Source organism: Candoia aspera, chromosome 1 (assembly GCF_035149785.1).
Source record: "Candoia aspera isolate rCanAsp1 chromosome 1, rCanAsp1.hap2, whole genome shotgun sequence".
NCBI lineage: Eukaryota > Metazoa > Chordata > Lepidosauria > Squamata > Boidae > Candoia > Candoia aspera.
In genome coordinates this window covers 10,521,564-10,546,345 of record NC_086153.1, presented here as the reverse complement: position 1 = coordinate 10,546,345, position 24,782 = coordinate 10,521,564, and the positions used below count along the sequence as shown (strand labels likewise).

At 43.5% G+C, this 24,782-nt stretch overlaps 1 protein-coding gene across 2 annotated transcripts; it reads left to right on the top strand.

Annotated features, from left to right (window-relative positions):
* The first annotated feature begins 13,177 nt into the window (after window positions 1-13,177).
* EXO5 (exonuclease 5) lies at window positions 13,178-19,943 on the top strand. Of its 2 annotated transcripts, none has more exons than XM_063297343.1 (5): window positions 13,178-13,380; window positions 15,478-15,743; window positions 17,455-17,559; window positions 17,638-17,810; window positions 19,059-19,943. In XM_063297343.1, the coding sequence occupies exons 1-5, from the start codon at window positions 13,280-13,282 to the stop codon at window positions 19,521-19,523; spliced, it is 1,110 nt and encodes a 369-aa protein (XP_063153413.1). In that variant the 5' UTR covers window positions 13,178-13,279; the 3' UTR covers window positions 19,524-19,943. The 2 variants fall into 2 exon arrangements, with proteins under 2 accessions (XP_063153413.1, XP_063153422.1); XM_063297352.1 differs by having other exon boundaries at window positions 13,271-13,380; window positions 15,495-15,743.
* Window positions 19,944-24,782: the final 4,839 nt, after the last annotated feature.

Below are 24,782 nucleotides of genomic sequence, written 5' to 3'. Positions count from 1 at the left end.
CACATTAATCTGGCATAAGCATCGCTGATTGTAAGAACATATTATTAAGGAGGGACAGTCTGGTCTAGTGGTTAAGGCACCAGGCTAGAAACCGGGAGACCGTGAATTCTAGTCCCACCTTAGCCATGAAGCCAGCTGGGTGACTTTGGGCCAGTCACTCTCTCTCTCAGTCCTGGGAAGGACACAATGGCAAACTACTTCTGAAATCATGCCAAGAATACTGCAGGGACTTGTCCAGACAGTCGCAGGAGTCAACACTGACTCAAAGGCACCAAAAATAACGCGAATAAAGGCATCATGTTCTGCATATGTGTTGGCGGTAAACTAGGAGAATTCTCAATCTTAACAGATACGCATCATCTACCCCAGATGACATTTTGTACAGTGTGTTAGGGGACCCACTCTGAAATGTAGTAGGTGGAATCAGAACATAAACTAAGCGGTTTTAAGTTGAATTTAGTTGAATAAATGATTTGTTTGATAGGGTTTCTATCCTGCCCCAATCCCAAACAGCTCCAGGCAACAGTCAACAAAAACAAAATCTAAATAACAAAATGATTAAATCAATACAAGAAAACAATAGAAGATCAAAAGTCATAATCAGTGAACAATAATTAATGAGATTCTTCTCCAGTCATGTATGCAATGATTTTCTTCTTCTGTCGTATGAAGTATTACGATTTGGTAACAACTTTCAGAAAATGTTTAAGGTTTGTACTGTTCTTTGATTCCTATCCCACCTTTCATTCAGGAGCTTGAGGCAATGTATGCGCCCACCTCCAATTTTTTCCCACAAGAACCTTGTGAGGTAGGTTGGGTTGAAAGAGCATGACTGGTTCACAGTCACCAATGACTTTTCATGGCTGAGGGTGTATTTGAACCTGGGACTCCTCGCTTCTAGTCTGACTCTGTCACCACTACACCACGCAGCCTCTCTTCTGGAGGCCACATGCAACCCTGTGGACTTAAGGTGGTGCACTTCTAGTTTAGGGTATCAAATCTGAGAAGAGGATCTGTAACTTTAATATTTAGCTACATTGGAAAGTGGATGGACTCAGCTATCATGGGAAGCAGCTGGATTCCCTGAACCAGAAGGAGATCATCCTGGATCTTCTGAAGCTGCCATGATGGATTTGGTCTTCTGGGAAGAAAGGGTCTCCTGTCTGATTCAGAGGATGAGGTCAAAGCATATCCAGCGCCAAAGAGGACAAATGGGTGAAAGTTTCAGCTCATTAGGGGAATGCTCTGCTGAGAAACAGGTCACTTCATGAGTCAAGTAATAAGGCCCTAATATAGGCTGACCATATGTCCCATTTTGAACAGGACAGTCCCTTTTTTTAACATTTCCAGACTGTCCCGTCGTTTTAATATAAATGTCCATTTTGTCCCGTTTTCTTAAAAACCTTACTTAAAAATGTGAAAGTTCCCGCAAACCTGTCAGAACGCAGTCTGACTTTGAGTGGAAGGAGGGGGAGCTCAGCAGAAACGGTGGGAAAAAAGCCGCAGAGCTCAACTGGCAGGAAACCTAAAAAGAAAAAAATAGGATCAGCTGATAGGCGGTGACCAAAGGGCGAGCCGATTGGCTCCTGCCTTGAAAGGGCGGGAAGAAAAGAACGTAAAAGCACGGCCAGGGGAGGAACGGCTTGTCGGGGACAACCATTCACTAGACTCTCCAGCTCAGCCTTGCCGCTCGCAAACAAAGGAGTCCGAAGATTCCCAGCCCAAGAAAACCAGAGAAGTTCCTGCCTGCCGATCCAGCCCATTGCCAGGCCCTGTCCCGTTTTGCCATCCCAATGTCCCGTTTTTGTCTCAAGAAAATATGGTCAGCCTACCTTAATAAGGAGGACATTTCACCAGATCTCAGGATGCGGGTGGTAGTCGGATGAGGTTATGGAGCCTGTTTGCAGACGTGAGTGTTGAAACATCTGAGCTGGCTTCTAATGTTGCCTGTGCTCTTGATCAACCATTGCCTGGTTCTGGCATCTAACCTTTGGTTGCACTTGGATCTGATCCTATCTGGATTCTGCTCGTGCTACTATATCTCACTCTCATGATTGATCCTGTCTTGACTCCTGAATGGTGAGATTTCTGCACCACACTCTTGGCACCACCACCACCACCACCACCACCACCACCACTTTTTTTTTCTTTTTTCTTTGCTAATCGGTGGTGGGATGTTGAGATAAAAAGCCAGGAGAACAGGGAGCGGAATAGCTCTGAGAATATGCAATTTCCTCAGTAAGTTCATTAACTGATGATGCATTTTTCTACAGATTCCAGTTTTAATGATGTTCTTGAAGCTGCAGAGGTGGCAGTAAAAAAAGTGGCAGCATTGTTTCTAGGAATAAAGCCAAGCTCATTAAACTAATAACGGGGATGTAATAAATACAAGAATCATTCTTACTACAGGACGCCAAGCTCCAAGCCAGCTCATCATAGCTGGTAAAACATCCCAGCTCTGCTCCACTAAAGCAAAACTATACTGAAGGAACAAGAAATACAGCTTCTGTCTTAGATCTGACGTATTCCTCCCCAGTGTCTGGATACTTATAAAAATACAAATGAGATTTGCAAGTAAATGTACTCTGATCAGTGTGCCGACCAGCTAATAATGCTCTCCCTCAAAAGACACCATGTTGCACCCCCTTTCCCCCAACAGCCTTTCAGTGTTGCATTGCCTCTGAGTGTGCTCTGCTTTCATTAGGCTGATTTGTAGGGCACCCCTGATTCAGAGGCACCCACCGGTGGAGGAGGTCAACAAAAATCAAGATGGTGGTAGTGATCACACAATCAAAGCCCCGCCCACTTCTGTTTTTTCCCAGGTTATTAGATAAGCATTTTTCAGTGGGTTTCCTACTCTGAAAAATGTTTTATTTGGAGCTGATTCTCTCCTGTTCCTTTCTAGGCAAACCAACAAAAATAATAAATTCATGTTGTCAGCATTGTTTGTAAAGTAAAAGGCATCTTCTCTCTGCAGCATGGGGTGTATGCCAACAATATATTTTTAAGATTGCTTAGTTTTTGTTTTCATTCACATGTTATTGATCATTTTTGTATTTTCTGCTGAAGTGGCCCATAGACAAAACAAATCAAATAATTTGCAGCCAGGAATCGAATAAACAGACAGAGCTGAAAGTTAACATTCTAGGCTTAATATTAGTATATTTAATTATTAGTGATTCTAGAGAAGTCCTGTGTTCAGAAATGAACTCCACATATTTTCAGCCTCTGACTTAACCAAAAGGTAAGTTTCAGATTCGGGCTTTTTGCAGGACCATCGTCTTTTCCAACCTACAAGAACCTTTGCTTGATCTTGCTCAATAGTCTGGGAGCCTAAACGTCTTCATAAATGATGAAGTCTGCCAATATCTCACTTCAGCATTCTCACAGGGCATCTCATGAGATTGTATTCAAAGGATGAAGACACTTCTAAAATCCCCACTGGGGCTCTGCTGCTGAGCATGGCTGAGAAGATAAGAAAACCCTTTCTCTGGCTTGGACTGAAATCTGAGGAACAGAAGAATTCATGGTGACCATCCTTTTCTTTGCTGCATGAAATAAAATATTGGCAGAAAGAGATGAACAGAATTTGAATCTGAGGAAAAATGCGGTCAAATTAGGTTAATTCCATATCCAAGTTAAGCTTTTTGTGCTAATACTGGTTTGGAGCACTTTGACAGTTTCAGAGGCAGCCCGGGGGGTGGGGGGGAAGAGTCAAGGTGGCAGGCACACCTGTGTGATCAAAGCCCTGCCCCATTTTTTACAGGTGCCTTCACTCTAAGCTGGATCAAAATTTAGTGGGCCTCTGCTGGAGGAAGACTACTGACTTGGCTTAAACTACTATTAAACCAGCTTTGCTGTATCTCTTGGGGCAGCCCAAGATTGAAGGCATCTCTTGGTCCCTCAAATGGTTGCTTCACCATGGCTTACAACCCCCCTCCCCCTCTGTGGGAACATTTTATTTTCAAAGGCACATTTCCAAACATTCTGGGAGGTGAGGATTCATGCCAGATTTGGAGAAGCGGGAAGATCAAAGGATATCCTTGATCATGTCTACCCGTCCCGTCAGATCCAGCTGTCACAGCTCCTGTCCTGTAAAACATTGTCCACCCTGACACTGGCCCAACCCTATTGACCTTTCACAAGGCCCTGGAGACACGGGTGTCCCCAGGCATGGGGGTCAGCCTGTGAAATGGTTGCATTGAAATGGCTGTGTTGATGGTTCTGTTTGGTTTTTCATTTTTAATCTTGACTGCTGATTGCCTATGTCTTTTGTACTTGCTGGTGTTTTTTGCTGTTTTTTTCTCATTGTTAGCCACCCAGGGTCACTTGTTGGAGAAGGGCAACGATATAAATTGAACTAACTTAACTAATTAAATAAACAACAGCCTCGTGGTGCCTGTATTGGGCTGGCAAAAGCCAATTAGCTGCACGCTCAAAAAAACATAGCAAGAATCACGTCCTCCACCATTCCAAGCCACTTTTTACATCTCATTTCTGGTTTTTCAGTGCCATCTGGCGTCCAGGTTATTAAGCATCTGGCTCATGAACACTTTGAATGAGGAAGTCTCACACTGATTGCAGAACAGACTTGAAGTTTAAATGTCCAAAGCTTTGCCACTCCAATCAATCTTTGGCAAGAAAGTGGCAAATATTTCTAAGTCCCGCTTGGTTTAGCGCCTACCCAGCCACCCCCAGAATCTCATTTTTACAAATAATGCTCAGCAGCCCAACCAACACATACAACTCCTGGCATGTCATGCAAGGAAGGGGAAGAGTAAACATGGGGGAAATAAAGATACAGAAGCATCAATCTTTTAATAAACTTCCCAGCTGTCTCTTCAGTGAAATCACAGGACCATAATTAAATAGGGAAAATTATATGTTTTACCTGGCATATCAGGAATGGGAAGAGGAGATGGGAAAAAGGTCTTTCTTCTCCCAGTCTACCCCCTGACTTCTCTTGCGTTCCCCTGGGCTTTACTGTCTAAAATGAGTATCTAAATTAGAGCATTGGAGATAAAGATCAGCCAGTCATACCACAAATTTCAGGGATCTCAGTTGCAGGTAAGGAGGATGGTAAGAGGAGCCTTGTTTGAGTTAGGCAGCCTTATAAATCCAGTAAATAAATAAATAAGCAAGCAGGTCACCTGCCCCTAGTTCTTCTGCCACCACTATTGAGCTCCCATAAAATGGTGCCAGGATCAGGTCAGATCAGTGTTTCTCAAACTGGGCAACTTTAGGATGCGTGGACTTCAACTCCCAGAATTCCCCAGCCAGAAAGGAGAAACTGATTAAAAACTGGGCTGTAAAGTACTCCTATTAAGTAGATTTAAGTTTAATGAAATGGAAATGGATCTTCGTTTAAATTTTTGATCTGCCCCTGTTTACTGCTTTTGGCAGTGCAACCCTCCTCAACAGTAAGTGCCATTTCTGTGCAGAAAATGTTAAGAGATTCAACACTAGAGAAAGTAATTGGCCCATTGATAATCGCTTTGCTTCATGAGCAAGGAGCAATTGATATTTGATTATGGAATTATTAGGAAAATCAAGGCAAATGAATATACTTCTAGGTTAGAACATCTAATTATGGGACAATTTCTTTACATTTTTCATATTGTTACAGTCAAAATGTTAGCCAAGATTGTCCTAGTAGATGGCAGAACATAGCAACATGGATTGATCTTGAAAAAAGCTAAGCAAAAACTACCATAGAATTTAAGGGTTGAAGAGAACCTTTGAGATCATCTCGTTCAACCCCTCAGAAATCCACTACTACAGCATCCACAACACTGGCATCCCCAAAAAATAGATGATGAGACAGTCTATTTTAACCCAGTTTAATTCATGTATTTTATTCATGTATTGATAAACTATTTTTATTCAGGTATTGCTTATTATTTAGCACACAGAAATAGCCATGATGTTTTGAACCTATTAGAAATGCCTTGACTGATGGTTGACCTGTTTGTTAGGCAGAGATGACAGTAATAGATGAAAACCAGACGGTAAGGATTGCCTATTCTAAAACACCATCAGACTCATAAGCAGGATCACAAAGATATCTGATTTATTAAAGAATAGTATGCAGGATCACAAAGAAAGCTGAGAATGGAAAAAGCGCACCAAATGCAAACTAAAAACCCTTGGTGCAAATGAGATCCCTCCCCGCGTAGAACCTTCCCAAGCTCACAATCCCAGGTGCTCCTAACGGCTTCTGATGGTCTGTGGGAAAAGTCCTTGAGCAGAGCACATAACCCAAACACATTCCATTGAAATGAACATAGATACAGAGCTTGGCACAAGGTTCCACAGCAGCTCCCCCCCAAACAGAAACGCACGTCAGCGCCATGGCATGTGAAACGTTACGATGTACAGTGCACATTGAAACAGTGAACATGACACAGACCGTCTGACAAGCAAAGTCAATGGGGGAAGCCAGATTTGCTTAATGGCCACATGATTCTGCCCTAGGGCTAAGGGAGAGGGACTGTCCCAAGGTCCCCCACCTGGCTTTGTGCCTAAGACTCACGGTCTCCTGGTTTCTAGCCTGGTGCCTTAACCACAACACCAAACTGGCTCTCACATTTCTCTTGGGGGAAGCAGAAATCCTCAACAGTTTCTCAAGGGCAGTGTCATGTTCACCGTTTCAATGTTCCTGGTACATCGTAACGTTTCGCATGTCATTTCCCTGATACGTATGTACTCTCGGGAGGGAGGAGGATTCCACTTCGGGGAGTTGTTATCTGTTGGCTGCTGGTTTGGAATGTGTTTGGGTTATCTCATCTGTTCAAGGTTGCTTTCCCAGGATCAGTGGAAAACGGTTACCGGCACCTGGGAGGGGGGTGGCTGCTGCAGTTGGGCGAGGGGAGGGATTACGTTTCGAGCCGAGGGTTTTTAGTTTGTATTTGGTGCGCTTTTATGCATTCTCAGCTTTCTCTGTATTTGCATACTATTCTTTTAATAAATCAGATATCATTAAGTCCCTGCTTGTGAGTCTGAGTATATCAGGATAGGCAACCGTTACAGGCAGGAGCACAGAGGAAGTCCACAGGGAGGAGTTAATTCTGCATAATTTCCTTGAGATGGAACGGAAGAGAGACTGGGGACTGTTTGAGAGAAGATTACAAAAAGGAGAGACAGGACATTCACAGGAACCCTAACTGACCATCTTTCTATAAAAAGAGGAAAGCCCAATGTGTACAAAGAAAAGGGAGAAAGTGTTTCTGAGCTTATGCAGAGGACTTGTGGGCTGCAACCTTAAGTCGACTTAGTACGATTGGAATCCTAGACAATAAATACAAAACTGTAAAGTTCCAGGACTATCTTTGGCTGACACTTGGAAATAAAGGAAATAAATGAGAGAGAAAGGATGAGCAGCTGGGAGTTTTATCGTTAAAAGAAAAACAATGGTCCTAACAGACACCTCTAACAATGCTAGCACCTAGAAATCCCTACTAAGACAGAATGTACCTGCAGTTCTGTTGGAATTATCAGGGGTCAACTCAGCATTGTCTCATAAGCATAAGGGGGTCTTTCTAGAAAACACATCTCTATTGTGCTTGTGGGATGTCACATGGGTCACCTGATTTCCACTTCTTCTTCTTGGGTTTGGGGATTAACCATCTCCATTTTTACCCTTTTGGCACACCTGCAGGCAGGAGGTGCTGCAGAATGCAGCTCTCGTCCTTTCATCTCGCTTGCAGAAAGACACTTCTACTTCCGTAGAAATGTGTCTACAAAGAACCAGTGATGAATAAGTGCTTTCTACTTTTTAACTGTATCCAGTTCTACTGAATAAATGTAAGCTACCTTTTTTTTTCTTTTCATCTAACTACTGTATGAAGACTGAACTTTTCTGAATGTAATTAAGCTTAATGTGCAAGTTTCTTTTTTGGTTCACACTTCTCCTTTGCAAGATTGTTGTTAGCTGCTTGGAGTTCTTTTATGAACCTTTAAAAACTCCATCAAGTTCAGCTGTAGATCAACTTATTTTACCTCTTGTAAAATAAATGGGAGGTGGGGAGTGGGAAGAGCAATCAGAAGGCATTTGAAGCCAGAACCCACTTACCAGTTAGAAATGAAGCCCAACGGGTTGGAGATCAACCAACTCCAAATAACAGGTCTTTGCAAATTCTATGGGAGGGGGGAACAAAGAAATCTTTTTCATTTATCCCCGGCTTCCTAGGAATCGAATCTGGTCCCTTTCTGGTCCCATCTAAAGACCTGTTGACATCTGCTTCTTTGACAGTCTCCATCCTTTCATAGTTCATCAGCCTTTGGCTAACGAACGTGCGTGCAAGAAAGAAGTTTTCAGAGATGACAACTCTAACATGTGCTTCCAATTTTTCCTCTAAAGTAGTTTCATAAATAACTGCAGCGACAGGAAGCCCATTTATACTTCTTGGTGAGCTTCTACAAAGATAAATAGCTAATATTTCTATTATGGGGACAATTACGCTCCCTATCCTTGTTTCCCACTGGGAAGATTGATACCTGGGGGACTTGAGCGGGGGTGACTACAGTGACATCCGTGGAAAGATTTGTTTTCATTTAGAGTTCTGTTGGTTCAAAAATTCTGCGCATCACTCTGGATAATTGGCTTTGTTCCAACGCTTTCCTGCATGTGCATGGTCTGGAAAGCCCTTCTAAAAGAATTTATTATATCACAAATCTTTGGATTGAACGATCCAATGTCAAGGCTGATGAAGAAAAGTGGATTCTTGCATCTTTGGATGTAAAGACAAAACGTTGCACAATCCTACAGCTGGAACAAAAATCTTACCAGCTCTGTTCCGAGCTCCAGGCCAGAAACCAGAGGACTGTGAGTTCTAGTTCTGCCTGAGGCACAAAAGCCGGCTGGGTGACTTTGGGCCTCTCTCCCAGCCCAACCCACCTCACAGGGTTGTTGTTGTGGGGAAAAGGGGAGGAGGAAGGAGTATGAGGTACGTTCCCTGCGTTATTTATAAAAACAATAAAGGCGGGATGTTGTTGTTTATTCGTTTAGTCGCTTCCGACTCTTCGTGACTTCATGGACCAGCCCATGCCAGAACTTCCTGTCGGTCGTCAACACCCTCAGCTCCCCCAGGGACGAGTCCGTCACCTCTAGAATATCATCCATCCATCTTGCCCTTGGTCGGCCCCTCTTCCTTTTGCCTTCCACTCTCCCTAGCATCAGCATCTTCTCCAGGGTGTCCTGTCTTCTCATTATGTGGCCAAAGTATTTCAGTTTTGCCTTTAATATCATTCCCTCAAGTGAGCAGTCTGGCTTTATTTCCTGGAGGATGGACTGGTTTGATCTTCTTGCAGTCCAAAGCACTCTCAGAATTTTCCTCCAACACCACAGTTCCAAAGCATCGATCTTCCTTCGCTCAGCCTTCCTTATGGTCCAGCTCTCGCAGCCATATGTTACTACGGGGAACACCATTGCTTTCACTATGCGGACCTTTGTTGTCAGTGTGATGTCTCTGCTCTTAACTATTTTATCGAGATTTGTCATTGCTCTTCTCCCAAGGATTAAGCGTCTTCTGATTTCCTGACTGCAGTCAGCATCTGCAGTAATCTTCGCACCTAGAAATACAAAGTCTTTCACCGCCTCTACATTTTCTCCCTCTATTTGCCAGTTATCAATCAGGCTGGGTGCCATCATCTTGGTTTTTTTGAGGTTTAGCTGCAAGCCAGCTTTTGCACTTTCTTCTTTCACCTTCATCATAAGGCTCCTCAGTTCCTCTTTGCTTTCAGCCATCAAAGTGGTATCATCTGCATATCTGAGATTGTTAATGTTTCTTCCAGCGATTTTAACTCCAGCCTTGGATTCCTCAAGCCCAGCATGTCGCATGATGTGTTCTGCGTACAAGTTGAATAGGTAGGGTGAGAGGATACAGCCCTGCCGTACTCCTTTCCCAATCTTAAACCAGTCCGTTGTTCCGTGGTCTGTTCTTACTGTTGATACTTGGTCGTTATACAGATTCTTCAGGAGGCAGACAAGATGACTTGGTATCCCCATACCACTAAGAACTTGCCACAATTTGTTATGGTCCACACAGTCAAAGGCTTTAGAATAGTCAATAAAACAGAAATAGATGTTTTTCTGAAACTCCCTGGCTTTTTCCATTATCCAGCGGATATTGGCAATTTGGTCCCTAGTTCCTCTGCCTTTTCTAAACCCAGCTTGTACATCTGGCAATTCTCGCTCCATGAACTGCTGAAGTCTACCTTGAAGGATCTTGAGCATTACCTTACTGGCATGTGAAATGAGTGCCACTGTTCGATAGTTTGAACATTCTTTAGTGTTTCCCTTTTTTGGTATGGGGATATAAGTTGATTTTTTCCAATCTGATGGCCCTTCTTGTGTTTTCCAAATTTGCTGGCATATAGCATGCATTACCTTGACAGCATCATCTTGCAAGATTTTGAACAGTTCAGCTGGGATGCCGTTGTCTCCTGTTGCCTTGTTATTAGCAATGCTTCTTAAGGCCCATTCAACCGCACTCTTCAGGATGTCTGGCTCTAGCTCACTGATCACACCGTCAGAGCTATCCCCGATATTGTTATCCTTCCTATACAGGTCTTCTGTATATTCTTGCCACCTTTTCTTGATCTCTTCTTCTTCTGTTAGGTCCTTGCCATCTTTGTTTTTGATCATACCCATTTTGGCCTGGAATTTACCTCCGATGTTTCTAATTTTCTGGAAGAGGTCTCTTGTCCTTCCTATTCTATTGTCTTCTTCCACTTCCACACATTGCTTGTTTAAAAATAATTCCTTATCTCTTCTGGCTAACCTCTGGAATTTTGCATTTATTTGGGCATATCTCCCCCTATCGCTGTTGCCTTTTGCTTTCCTTCTTTCTTGGGCTACTTCTAGTGTCTCAGCAGACAGCCATTTTGCCTTCTTGGTTTTCTCTTTCTTTGGGATGTATTTTGTTGCTGCCTCCTGAACAATGTTGCGGACTTCTGTCCATAGTTCTTCCGGGACCCTGTCTACTAAGTCCAGTCCCTTAAATCTATTCTTCACCTCCACTGCATATTCCTTAGGGATATTAGTGAGCTCATATCTAGCTGATCTGTGGGTCTTCCCTAATCTCTTTAGTCTGATCCTAAATTGTGCAAGAAGAAGTTCGTGATCAGAACTACAGTCAGCTCCAGGTCTTGTTTTTACCGACTGTATAGATGTCTGCCACCTTTGGCTGCAAAGGATGTAGTCAATCTGGTTTCAGTGTTGTCCATCTGGTGAAGTCCATGTATAAAGCCGTCTCTTAGGTTGCTGGAAGAGAGTGTTTGTTATTCAGAGTGAGTTGTCTTGGCAAAATTCTATCAGCCTATGTCCTGCTTCGTTTTGTTCTCCCAGGCCATGCTTACCTGTAATTCCAGGTGTCATTTGACTGCCCACCTTAGCATTCCAGTCTCCTGTGATGAAAATAACATCTCTTTTAGGCGTGTTGTCCAGTAGGTGCTGCAGATCCTCATAGAACTGCTCTACTTCAGCTTCTTCAGCATCTGTGGTTGGGGCGTATATTTGGATCACGGTGATGTTAGATGGCTTGCCCCGAATTTGAATTGGGATCATTCTATCATTTTTTGGATTGTATCCAAGCACTGCTTTAGCCACTTTACTATTAATTATGAAGGCTACTCCATTTCTTCTGTGGTCCTCTTGTCCGCAGTAGTAGATCTGGTGGTCATTTGATGTGAAGTGGCCCATTCCAGTCCATTTCAGTTCACTGACGCCCAAAATGTCTCTCTTTAATCTTGACATCTCACCAATAACTACATCCAATTTGCCCCGGCTCATAGATCTTACATTCCAGGTTCCAATGATGTGTTGATTCTTAGAACATTGGATTCGCCATTCACCCCCAGCACCGATGGTATACCGACATATCTCTGGTTGTACTGATCCATTTAGTTTTCACAGCAAGAATACTAGGGTGGGTTGCCATTACCTTCCCCAGGAATCGCATTTAGTCTGACCTCTCTGTCATGACCCTCCCGTCTTGGGTGGCCCTTCACGGTTTAGCTCATGGCATCATTGAGGTGCTCAAGCTCCAGCACTACGACAAGGTAACAATCCTTTGCTGAAGAAAGGCGGGATACAAAATATCTAATCTAATCTAAGTACTCAGGCAATTGCTTGAACAGAGGTGAACTTTATTGTCTGAGAGCATTGAACAAAGTCTGCTGGTTGGAGGTGGCCACACTTGTATTCTCCCCACAATACAGGAGAGCTTGGCTATTGTTATGTAAAAGTGTCCCCACCCTCTAGGAAATTCTGAGAAGGCACACTTAGCCAGTTTCTTCCTATTACATTTTAATCTTAATCTCTTGTATCCTCTTCTATCTGTAATTTCTAACCTTCTACCTCGCTTGGAGGGGGAGCAGTATGTAATAGTGTTACAGGGAAGACAAGATGGCAGGGAAGGAGAGATCTTTATCCTTTGTCACACTACTTTTTAAGCAGTGTTTTTTCCATGCTGCTGCAGGCACCCTGAAGCAGAATAAATAAAACAATTTTTTTTTAATGGGCAACACTGATTTCATGGGGGAACACAGAGATTATTGCATCAGACATTTCCTGGTGGTGTGGGTTTTTAAAGTATTTATTTCTTTATTTTATTTTAATCCTTGATCAACATCTAGTGGAAACTATGCCATCCTGCACTCCTCTGAGCGATAGTCCAGAACAGATAACTTGTGATTTTGGGTACTCTGAACTGGATTCTGAGATTTGGTGGTGAGTTTTCAACTATTTTGTCTCAGGAATCCCTAAATCAGTGTCTCTCCAACTTGGCAACTTTAAGATAGGTGGACTTCAACTCCCGGAATTCCCCACGGCTGGCTGGGGAATTTTGGGAGTTGACCTCCACATGTCATAGAATCACAGGGTTGGAAGGGAACCTCATACCATCTCCGACTTAAAGTTGCCAAGTTTGCACTTTGCAACTTCCAGTTTCAAGTTAAACCATCTTAAAATCGCCATGTTGGGGAAGTACTAAAAGACTGTTGCACGCCTGCCGTGCCCTGCCCAGAAACACCCGCGAGACTGCTACGGATAGTCCCTCGTTTGTGAGCCGGGGGTGCTACTCTACCCTTTCTGAGTCTATGGCTGAGAAGCCGCAGAGGCTCCGAATGGGCGGGAATCGGGTCGAGGACGAAAGGAAGGAGAGAAAGTCAATCTGAGCCGGAAGAAATAAAAAGATACCGCGAGTTGTGCTTCGGCCCCTCCTCGGGGCAGCTTGCGAGGATCCTGCTTGCGAGCGCGGAGGGAGGCAGAGCGCAAGACATGTCCGGGCATGCCTCCGGATTGCAAGACGCCGAGGCTGCGTCCGGTTTCTCCGACCTGAGCGACTCCGAATTCTTGCAGATAGAAGAGCCGGAGATTGGGTGAGCAGCGGGCGCTTCTCTCGGGTTGTGGTCGCGTGACCGGCTGACCCTGGTTCAGAAAACCCTGGTTTGAATCCCGTCCCTTGTGTGCGCGGTTGCGCGGTTGCCCGTGCCGTAAACGAACTTCACGGGCTTGGTTCGCGCAACGCCGTGCGGTTGTTTTGCGGTTTCTTGCGTTTCTGGTTCGATGCCCCGCGCAACACATCAGACACGTTTTAGCTTTGCGTGTTGTGCGAACGCTGTTTGTGGCTTGCGTGTTTTTCGTCGCCCGGATTTGCGCTCCCGTGGGGAGACCCGGGGCTGCGCTTTTAGAATTCGTCTTGAATTCGTTACCAGTGCTTCAAACTTGGCAACTCTAAGAGGTGTGGACTTTAATTCCCAGAATTCCCCAGCCAGCATGCTTAAAGTTCTTAAAGCTTCTTAAACACATCTTAAAGTTGCCAAGTTTGAAAAACACTGCTTTAGATCGTCTCTGCCTTCCTGTTGTTTTCACAACGGCCCTGCCAAGTGAGACACAACTGATAGCAGGAAGAGAGCTTTGAGGTTTTGCTACACCTTTTAAATATCAAAGCACTGTAGTCAGCTGGCCTAAACATGTTCAGTTATTGTTGATCTAAATCCTTGTTTCCCCATCTTGGTGACTTCCAGATGAGTGGACTTCAACTCCCAGAATTCCCCAGCCAGCAGGACCGTTGTTGAGAATTCTGGGAGTTGAAGTCCACTCATCTGGAAGTTAGTTTATTTTTATATGTATCTGTTTATTTGATTAATACCCCTTGGCTGCATGCTGCCCATCAGCACTCTATGCTGCCCCTTGTTGATATAACTCACATGATTTCAGACCTGATATCACAGCCTCAGTTTGAGTTATGATAGCCATGCAGCCAATGTGATTGTGTGTGTGTGTGTGAGAGAGAGAATATATGTAATGTAATGTAATGTAGTGATAATAAAATAAAGGACTTGAGACAGGAAAGATCCAGGTTCAAGTCCTGACTCAGCCGTAGCACTCCCTTAGGTGGCTTTGGATCCACCACACCTTCTTAGCTCACCTATTTTGTGGGGATAAAAATGGGGAGACCCCCATGTGCAGTACCTTCCGTTTCATGGAAAAACATGGGCATCACAGGCTCTACATGCAGTAAATAAATAAAACGGGACTGCTGAGAAAAAGACAGGAAGCAGGAAGCTCAAGAATTCTGAGATGAGCAGAAGTAGGGGAAAAGGAAACAAACATCCGGGGGAAGATTAAGGGAAGAAAGACATTATCTGGAATATCAGTAGCTGTTGAAAGGCAAAAGAACATGCTATTCTAAAAGCAAGCATAAATTACTGACTGGCTTGAGCACTGCCCCACTGAAACATGTTTTTGAAAGTCCCACTTGTTAAGTCACTTAGTGACCCTTCATGTTCCAAGATAGTCTACCTGAGAATACCTATTAAAAATAGCCCCAGTACCTTGAGCTCTGTTTACTTCCTAAGAAAGATTATTTCTACCACATAAGCTAAATGGAAGGCAAAGGCATGAGGAGAAGTCAAGGGAACATCTGCTGTCCTGGGTGGAAAATGAGGGTGGGTTATGTATATTTATATTGTATTTTTATATCATACTGTTTTTACTTACTGTTATATTATTAGCTGTAAGCTGCCCAAAGTCGTTGTGTATGAGATGGGCAGCAGAGAAATTTGACTGACTGACTGACTGAGGGTGGGTGGGTGGGTGGGTGTCATCTAGGCCTCCTTGGGTAGCTTATTGCCAGAGAAGCTGACCATTATAAACACCATGCAACTTTCCAAACTGGTGACTCTGTTTTCCTTCTCCCTCTTCATTTCACTTTCCATTAGCGCTGTGTCTTTTCCAATCCTAAGCCTGAGGACAGAGCCTGTCTATTCTTATTCTTAGAGAACCCACTTGGGGAGCAGGATATGGAAAAGACCTTCCATAAGAAATAAATATCCCTTCATGTAGGGTTACTATATCAGGACTGCAAAACTAAATGGTGGTCACTAAATGGTGACTTTTAGCTGCCATGTCATGCTCATCTGGGTTCTTGCGGCAGAAGTAGGATAATCTGACTTCTTCCATGCTCACGACAGGGAATCTCGACCCCTAGGCTGTCCCATCCTTCGGCATCTGGATTCCCAGGGTGCTAACATGAAAGAAAGGAATTGGGGGACGGCAAAGAGAAAGAAAGCAAAGACGCCCCTCGAAGCTTTCCATCTGCACTACCTTTGCGTCACAGATCTCTCTGCTCAAGTTTGGTGCGAGCAGGAAATGGTTTATCACAGAGAACAGCCAGGTCAGCGATTGCCAGAGAAGAAGGTGGTGTTAAATACAGGAAAGTCCATACATCTTGCCAGAGGTGACGTAATTTGCATGATTTGGGTTAAATTCCAGTCTTCTCTTTACGTTCTTTAATACCTTGTATTACAAGGGGTGGGAAATAGGGTCCTTCAGTGGTTAGGAACATGTCTGTATTTTTTATCTGTAAAATGGTGGGTGTTTTTTGCATAATAAAGCTGCTAGTCCTTAAGGTGCCCCAGAACTATCTTTTTGTTATGGGACTGATGTGGCTGCCCTTCTAGAATGTGACCTTTCCCACTTAGTAAGAGAAAGTAGCAACATCTAGCCCAGTGTTTCTCAACCTTCCCATGGTGGCTAGGGAATTCTGGGAGTTGAAGTCCACAGATCTTAAAGTTGTTGAGGTTGAGAAACACTGATCTAGCCAATTGTGGCTGATCTTTAAAAAGCTGATCAGGGTCATACCTGGTTAGTACTTGGATGGGAGGCCACCAGGAAATGCCCAAGTTATAAATGAGATTGGAAGCTGAACACAAGACTTAGAAGTTTGCAGTGGTAACCCACTTCTGTATTATTGCGGAGTCAGTTACCAAAAGTCAGGCTTAACTCAAGAAACTTTGATCTTTCAATATGGTAGTAGGTCATCATTTTGAGTCCTGCCCCCATCCCATGATTGCTTAAAATCAAAGGCATGCAGTGTCTTATCATTTTTAAGGAGGAAACACGCAACCAGCATAATGCTTTTAAACAGGTTTATACTTGCTCAACAATGCACAAGTACAGTAAAACCCCAGATTTCCCTAAAACCTCAAGAAAGAGACATTAAAACCTGGCCCTTTCCAACAATGTAAAGTATGGTTTGAAGCCACCCTAATGGCTGGGCGTTGCTACTCAATTGGAGCAGAGCAGGAATGTAATGGAGTGTCCAAGAAAGGGCACAGCCAGCTGGCTGGCTGCAGTTCTAAACAGAAGCGAGATTTGCTGCAGCATTTGAGCTGCCATTTGCAGCATCTGTCCTTGAAGCCAGTGATCCTATAGAAGGGGAATGAGGAAAGTAATGCTGAGAATATGAATGAACACGTTTTTCTTTTTCTTTCTTTTTTTTGTATATAATTTTTATTAAAGATTTTTAAAAAGGAAAATACAAACTAATATAAAATGAGAAAAAGAAAGAAATCAAAGAGGAAAGCTAAAAGTGCAAAAAAGGAAAAGAAAAATAGAAAAGAAAAAAAGATACAAAAAGGTGGCTTCCGATCTTCTTTACAGCACTTATAAGTACAATTATAAGTTTACCTCTTACTCTGTGGTTACAATATAACTCTCTTTCTACACTCTATCCCAGCCTTTCTCAACCTTTTGACCCTGGAGGGACCCTTGAAATATTTTTCAGGCCTGTTGCGGAACCCTTGCACATTCAGGCAAATATAGGCCAGAAGTTACAAAATTATATTTGTTTCATGGGTAGGCCTGTACAGATGCATTAACAGTGTTCGTAAACTAAAAATAAAGAATGAAACTTACCTCTTTAATGTGAAGTTGCCTGAAGTTGAAATATTTTTTTAAACAAATTGTGATCTCCCAGGGAACCCCTAGTGAGTTCTCGCAGAACCCTAGGGTGCCACGGAACCCTGGTGGAGAAACCTTGGTCTATCCTATCTAATCAAAACCATAAATCATAGGCACATTTGTCTCAGCCCATTGGGGGGAATCTTTGTAAAGGTAAGGGGCTAATCGTAAGCCAACGTTCTTTCTCTGTTGCTGCTTCCATCCAGAACTGCAAGATCATGACCTGGTGAAGGTCAGGACCACAAGCCGAGAAGACAAATGGGCCATCAAGCTGCTCAACCTTCTCCAGACCATTGCTGATCTACAAGAAGGTGGGCTTCCTGGTTGTGGGGCGCTCTCCAGGCCCCTCGGGATTCCAAAGGGGCTTTAATGCTGTCTCTCCCTGACAGGCCGGTGTGCGCGAGAATGTCCCGTCTTTGGAGTGTTGGATGACGTTTTCCTGGTGGGGATTGTGGACCAGCTGAATTATACGGCGAAAGGGGAGCTGCAGCTGAACGAGTTGAAGACGCGGGAAAGGGCGTACCTTCCTGTTCCTGCGCAGAAGAGGAAGGACCGTTTCCAGGTGGGTCACAGTGGGATTGGAGGCCCCAGGCTGGCCGAAGGGGAAACCAGAGGTGGGGAGGGAATTGGCTGTTGCACACCATGGATTTAATTAGTTCGATAAAAGACCTACCAGCTGCATTCGCACAACAGAGAATCCTGAAATTGGAAGAATCTAGTCCAGTACCTACTGTCTGCAGGATTCACTACAGCTGCATTTTTCAACCTTAGCCACTTTAAGATCTGTGGACTTCAACTCCCAGAATTCCCCAGCCAGCAACGCTGGCTGGGGAATTCTGGGAGTTGAAGTCCACACATCTTAAAAGTGGCTAAGATTGAAAAATGCTGCACTAGATCATCTCTCATAGATGGTCATGTAGCTGCTGCTGAACTCCACTGAAGGGGAATTTAGCACTTCATGTGGCAGCCCTTTCCACAGGCTGACATCTCACACAGCCAGATCCTCCTGCTATCTAACCTGAACTTCCTTAACCATTGGTTCTGGTCCTGTCCTCAGAAGCAACAGAAAATAGGCTCAGCCCTTCTCCCGTGTGACAGTCCTTCTGATATTTGAAGACTGCTATCCTGTCTCCCCAGTCATCTCTGCTGTAAGGGAAATGTATCCTGTCCTCTTAACTGTTCCCTCAGAGGGCTTGGTTTCCAGGCCCCTCATCATCTTGGTTGCCCTCTGAACTTGCCCCATTTGTGACTGACCTCTTGGTACAGTGGCCTCCAGAACTGGATCCTATACTCCAAATGGGGTCTGACCAGGGAAAGGAAAGGGGACAATCACTTTCCATGATCTGAATTCTCTGTATGTGTTAAATGCCTCCCCGCCCCCCGAATAGCATTTGCCTGTTTAGCTGCTGCATCACCTAGCTGGCTCACGTTGAACTTGTGGTCAGCAGAGATACCCCAATCTTTTTCACGTGTTGTACATTTTAATCATGGTTGCTTAGAACCTAAGGGTATATTTTTGAAAATTTATCAGATTTTATTTGAAGTAGATGATGGCAAATGTACCAAAGAAGCCTCAAATTTAGACTTAGAGACACCATTAAACAATCGTATTTGGCGGTCTTGACAGCTTAAGGGATTTCCATACAGGAAATATGTATTCAACATTTACAGCAGAGGTATCAAACCCCAATATAGCTCTTACACATATACATATACCTATACGTCATATACATCTTCTAAATATTCACTGAGATGCAGGTGAGGCTGAAAATCGGATGCCACTCAAGAAGGTGTGCTTCATTCATTGCAGGTCTTTTTATATAAATATCTGTTCGATGCTATGGTGCAAGGATCCTTAACCCAGGATAATTTCATCCATCACCTTCATCTGAAGCCCAAACAGCCACTTGGCCCGGAGATCCAAGAACATGCTCAAAAAATTGGGTTCACGGTGTGCTGCTTCCAAGACCTCCTGGAGCTGATGGTCCTCAACTTGACCCACTCAGACATTCCGGCCATTGACCGCCTGCAAATTGAGTATGTGCACCAGCAGACTGACACTTTGCTTGGCACCGAAGTCATCACCTATGACCACGATGAATTGATGGCCATGTCCCATTATTTCTTAACTTATTGGAAAGGGCAGAGAGATCCCAAGGGGGTGGACATTGAGGATACATGGAAATGCTGCCATTGTGCCTTTGTCGACACCTGTGATTGGCGCCTGCAGACAGCGAGGAGCCTGGTCAAAAAGAGCAGCGAAACGAAAATGTAACGAGCGTCGAGCCAATCCTTGCCAAACCCCTGGACTGCCCTTCCCGTTATTTTCCAACAGTATGACTGGGCTGGCTAAGGATGATAGAAGCTGGAGTCCATCATGCTTCAAAGAATGATTTCCTTCAGCCCTGGAATGTATTGGATCAGCCCATCTCCTTTGGCCCCGCAGCCAAACGAGTGTAGCGTCACAGTTTTCCTCTGTCACAAAGTTCCAATATCCTTTATTATTTTTATAAGAATTTTATTGCATTTAAAGCAAAGATAAATACTACAAAAAACAAAAACAAAAAACCCTACAAAAAGAAAAAAAATTAAAAGTGAGAAACACAAGAAAAAGCATTTTAAAGGTGACATAAAGAAGTGACTTCCAACTTTCAACAAGAATATGTAGCACTTTCCATAATCAATTTCTTACTCTATATCAAACCAAGATCACGTTATTGCTATAAATCATTCCCTTAGTACACATGGAAATCACTTACAATTGCTCCTTCCCCTTATATTAAAAAATATACATATATCATGCAGTATATATAAATCTCTAAACCAGCTTCCCTCCCCCAAAACAACATTTATTTAATTATTTCCTTTCTAACACCATTCTATACATTTCTATCCACTATAATAAAAATCAAAACATATAAATTGACTAAAAACGTATAAATTGACTACTTTTATAATTAATAATGCTACAACTATCTTAACCCTATTAAACCTAAAACCAAACAATTATTACTATACCTTATAGATACCTTATAAGTCTTAAAAATCAAACTAACCTTAAAAAGAAGCCAGTGAATCTTAATCCAAATCATTAGGAAGAAATGAAATAAAACCTCACTGTCAATCCAATTAAGCATTCTTAATTTTTTTTACCCTCCTTTGAAATGTATCAAGACATTTACATATCTCCATTTTACACACAAGGCATTTTTCATACAGAAATCAAACAGCCCAACTGCCCCCCTTAAAAACTCAGAGTTCTCAGCAAACAGCCTCCCACAGAACAAAAGCTTTTCTTTCTCATAACATTTCCTCAGAAAAACAACATTATTTGCAATTTGCTGACCCTTTAACCCCTTCATCACCAGGGTATAATCTTCATCTGGCATTTCAGAAAGGACTTCAGTCTCACTGTCAGTAGAAACTTCTCCATCTTGGGTAGAATCTTCATTGTCTTCCGAAACATCCTCAGCCAGATGACCCATTTTAAAGCAGATATTTTCCGCAATGTCCCAAATATCTTGCAAAATAGCTTGATGGGAATCTGACAAGGTCTGTTTGTAGGTCTGCTTAAGCTCACAAGGGAACTCTGAAAGCATCTCCTTGAAATCTTCCATGCTTCAGGCAGTAGATTATGGCGCCCCCCCAGATACTTAATTCTTGGCATTAGGGGCAAATGCGTTAATGAAAAACTTCCAAATGAAATTGAAACAAGAGAAAGTGTGCTAACAAGCAGGTCCCCGGGGAAGTGAACAGAACTGAAGATTCAAAAGGACAAATCCAACGTGTAGGAAAATATTCAATCCTTCAAATTCAGTACAAAAATAATAGCAGGGAGGCAATTATTTATTCTCAGTCCTCCTTAATCTCTAAAGGGGAAAACAAGCCAAAATTTTAAAAGATTTTTAAAAACTTGATCCAGAATAACAATAAGCACCAAGAGAGTCCACTTCTTCTTGATGTAGAAAGCCTCTCTTGGGGTATATAAACTTTAAAAAAAATATAAACTGGGTGATTTAGAAATGGGGTGGCTCGACCTAATGTCCCTTTAAGGCCGTAGTGTGGGGTGGAAATGGTGATGTCCCCACCTCCCGTTGTCTCTTGCCGGATCATCGTAAACGTCTGCGATTCTCTGGCAGGGCAAATGGGATGATTCCGAGCTTTTTCTTTATTCAGGAAAAAGCCCACCCGAGCCCAAAAACAAAGCCTCTGCTGTCAGTTCTGTCCGCGGAGCTGATGGACAGCTGTTCAGTCGGCCACGTTCCCACCGGAAGTCCAAAGCTCCAATATCCTGAATGTGAACTTTGCACCAGGGAATGGGTGCTTGTGTGTGTGTGTGCGCGTGTGCATGCGAGCACAAATACGTGCATATAAGAGAATATTCCCAGGTCATCCTGTTTTATTGTGATTGATTTGCGTAGTATTTTTCTTTTAGCTCTGAACAGCCATAAGCTGTGCTACTGTACTAGTCCAACCCATCTGGACAGAGTCGGCATTCTCTGGGCCTCATCCGTAGGCGATCCAGGAGATGCGCCTTCTCTGCCTGCCCTCTGGAACAGCATCCTCCCCCCCCGCAACTGGTCTGTGAGACAGAGATTTGGGTACACTTTAAACTCTTCCTCCATTGTAGATTTCTTGTCTTGATCTCCTTATCAGTACTTTTTCTGGATTTGGAGTATCCTAGACGTGGGGAAGGGCATTATTATTTTCACCCTCTCACTAAGGATGGTGAATTGTTAAAACTCTCCCCAACAATACCATGGTCTGAATAGATAATTACAGTCCAGATCTCTTTTCTTGGGTTTGAGTCTAATTATTATCTTTCTTTCTCTTCCTTCTTTTCCCTTTATCCCTCCATCAGCTGCATCTGTTCTCTCCCGTCTCCCAAATTCTTTTAACTGCCTCTTTTATAAAGATGTGCCCAGTTGAACCTTTGCTCGGTCCATTAACGACACAATCTACTGTTCCATCATAATAGCCACCATCGGTAAGAGCTTCCGCCCCCCACCCCACACTTGTGTTTTTTTAATAAGCGACTCTTCATTGAAATAAGATGTACTTTAAAAATCAAAAAAGGATATCAGATTGTTGCTGGAACCTTTTGGTTGCAAAGACTTTCAGCAAGGATGTGAGGAACACCAGAGGGCAGTCTTGCTGAAAGAACCAGCATTGTTGGCTGTTCTTTAAGCTTGCCTAAAGCTCAATTTTCTGTGCAAATGGGGCTGAATTGGCTATCAAAAAAGGCATTGTTATGGAAGGACCCAGCTCTCTGGAGAAGGCTCTGATGCTGGGAAAGGTGGAAGGAAAGAGGAGAAGATTGTAGAGTCCTTGGTGCTCTCTGAGCCTGGTGGTTTTCTTGCAGACGTTTCATTGCCTGACTAGGCAACTTCTTGAGTTAATAGTTCCTTGATTAGGGTATTGTGTGCTGCTTGATTGTTCATCTGGTGTTAATCTTTGCATATCGGGGTGTTGATTGCTGGCAAGGAGGTGTTCTGGTCTTTTTGTTTCCTTCATAGCTTTTTGATTGTCTCTTCTGAATGGTGTGTAAATGTTGTTTACCTCTCTGTGCCTGTTGATGGCTGACTTGTCTGACTGCCAGGCTTCCAGGAATTCCCTAGCATTTTTGGATTTGGCTTGGTCTAGGATGCTCAAGAGAAGAAGAGGACAACTAGCAGCAAGGTGGATGGTCTCAGTCACAGAGGCATTGGGTGCACCGTTGGAAGACCTGAAGGACCAGGTTAGGGACCCATCAGCATGAAGAAAGTCTTTCTATGTGGTCACTAAGAGTCCAAAAACAACCTGATGGCACATAATCAATCCATCAGTTGTAAGCTTAGCTTGGGAAGTTGAAAAACTATCCAGGAAGAAGGCTGTGGAAACCACTTCAAAGTGTTGCCAAGAAAAAAATCATGCATGTGTCCAGACTTTCCTTAAATCGGAGGGAATCTGTCCCTTTTATATTGGAGAATGGCAAAATTTGGAAGTCTGGTCCACATAAAACATTTTGGGGGCTAAGGCCCACTGTGGGTAGGGTCGTCTCATGTGTGAATGTGACAAGAGGTTAAAATATTTTCCTCGGCCATTCCCTGCCCCTCCCCCCCAGTTGCTTTCCTTTTAACTATTTTAGAGTTTCTGCTCTCCTGTTTTTCCAAGATCCCTGCTTCCAAAGGGGATCATGCAACTAATTTTTGAAAACCGGTCAGAGAAGGTCCTGAGGGTTGCCAAAGGTTTGCATGTGGCCATTTCACAGGATCTGTGAAAGGAGAATCTCCCTCTTCAAAAGCAAAGTTTCCCTTGTAGCTTTGGGAATGGAATGGCTTAAATGGATCAATACTGCAACACACACGCACACACAGACACACCTCTTTCCCGTGGGAATATTTACTCCTGAGCTGTTTTTAGGACACAGCATTGGACGATACCAGAAAAGGTGAGCTTTAACTCTTTGTGTTCCAACCTGTATCAGGATGTAGAATGAATTCTGCTGCTGATTGCGATTTTACGTTTTTTAAATTGATTATGGATAGTTATATGTTTGTATCTTGGTTTTTAACTCTTTTTTTTTTGGTTTATAGCTGTTGTGAGCCACCCAGAGTCAGTTACATGAGATGGGCAGCCAAATAATGATAATTTGTAATCAAATGCCTGGAAGCTTGGCATTCAGACAAATCAGCCATCAGTAGACATTTAGAAAAAGACACAGATTTACCCCCATTCAAAAGAGATGATAAAAAGGCTAAGAAGGAAACAAAAAGGCCGGAACACATCCTTTCCAGCAGCCAATACCCAGACAGGCAGGGATTAACACCAGACTAACAAGCAGAAAACAAAACCCTAATCAAGGAACTACCAAGGAGAAAACCCCACCCCACCAACACTCTCAGGCAGTAGATTAGATCTCAGATTACACTGTCAGATTCACCCTCTGGTGCCTGGGACTCAATTCACCTTCTGTTTTTTGCTTTCTGGGCTGGGATGTTCTGTATGAACCTCGATGTTAGGGAGGACGGTGTTTTAAAGAAACAGACTAGAAAACAGTTGGCAGAGCTGTCCTGGGCAAATGGCACATCAAAAAATTGTGCATCTGATTGATGGGTCCTTTGCAAGTTTGAGAGCCTGCGGCCAGCATATTTGCAAAATGTCCAGCAAGGTTGGGCTCCACCTCTGGGGCTCTGTCGCCTTTTCTCTTCCAGGCGGGCAAAGCTCTGACTACAAACTCTTTTCATTTTTTTATTTTCTAAAGATCTTAAGAGCTGCAATGAAGCCCAGAGGCATTTGTGTAAAAAGGGAGAGCGATGCTTTAAAATTAAAGTACTCTTTTAGCAAAGTTGAAGTTAAAGGAAGTGCAAGGCCCAAGCGAGGTGCCCGTGTGCTGACAGGTGCCCAGGCTGTCCAACTGCCTGCCAGGGGCATCTGCAAGAGAAGTCAAAAGAGTCAAGATGGCAGTCACCACTATGCAATTGATGCCTCGCCCCTCTCGGCCACCAGCATGACTTTTTTGACCTTCCTGTGGATACCCCCCACTGCCTACCAT

What these genes read in the sequence shown, in the direction of transcription:
- EXO5 (XM_063297343.1), top strand. Translation starts at nt 13,280, where the DNA reads ATGTCCGGGCATGCCTCCGGATTGCAAGACGCCGAGGCTGCGTCCGGT. An exon ending in GTCCATACATCTTGCCAGAG is followed by an intron (nt 15,744 to 17,454) that starts GTGACGTAATTT and finishes GCTTCCATCCAG; the next exon opens with AACTGCAAGATCATGACCTG. An exon ending in AGAGGAAGGACCGTTTCCAG is followed by an intron (nt 17,811 to 19,058) that starts GTGGGTCACAGT and finishes CATTCATTGCAG; the next exon opens with GTCTTTTTATATAAATATCT.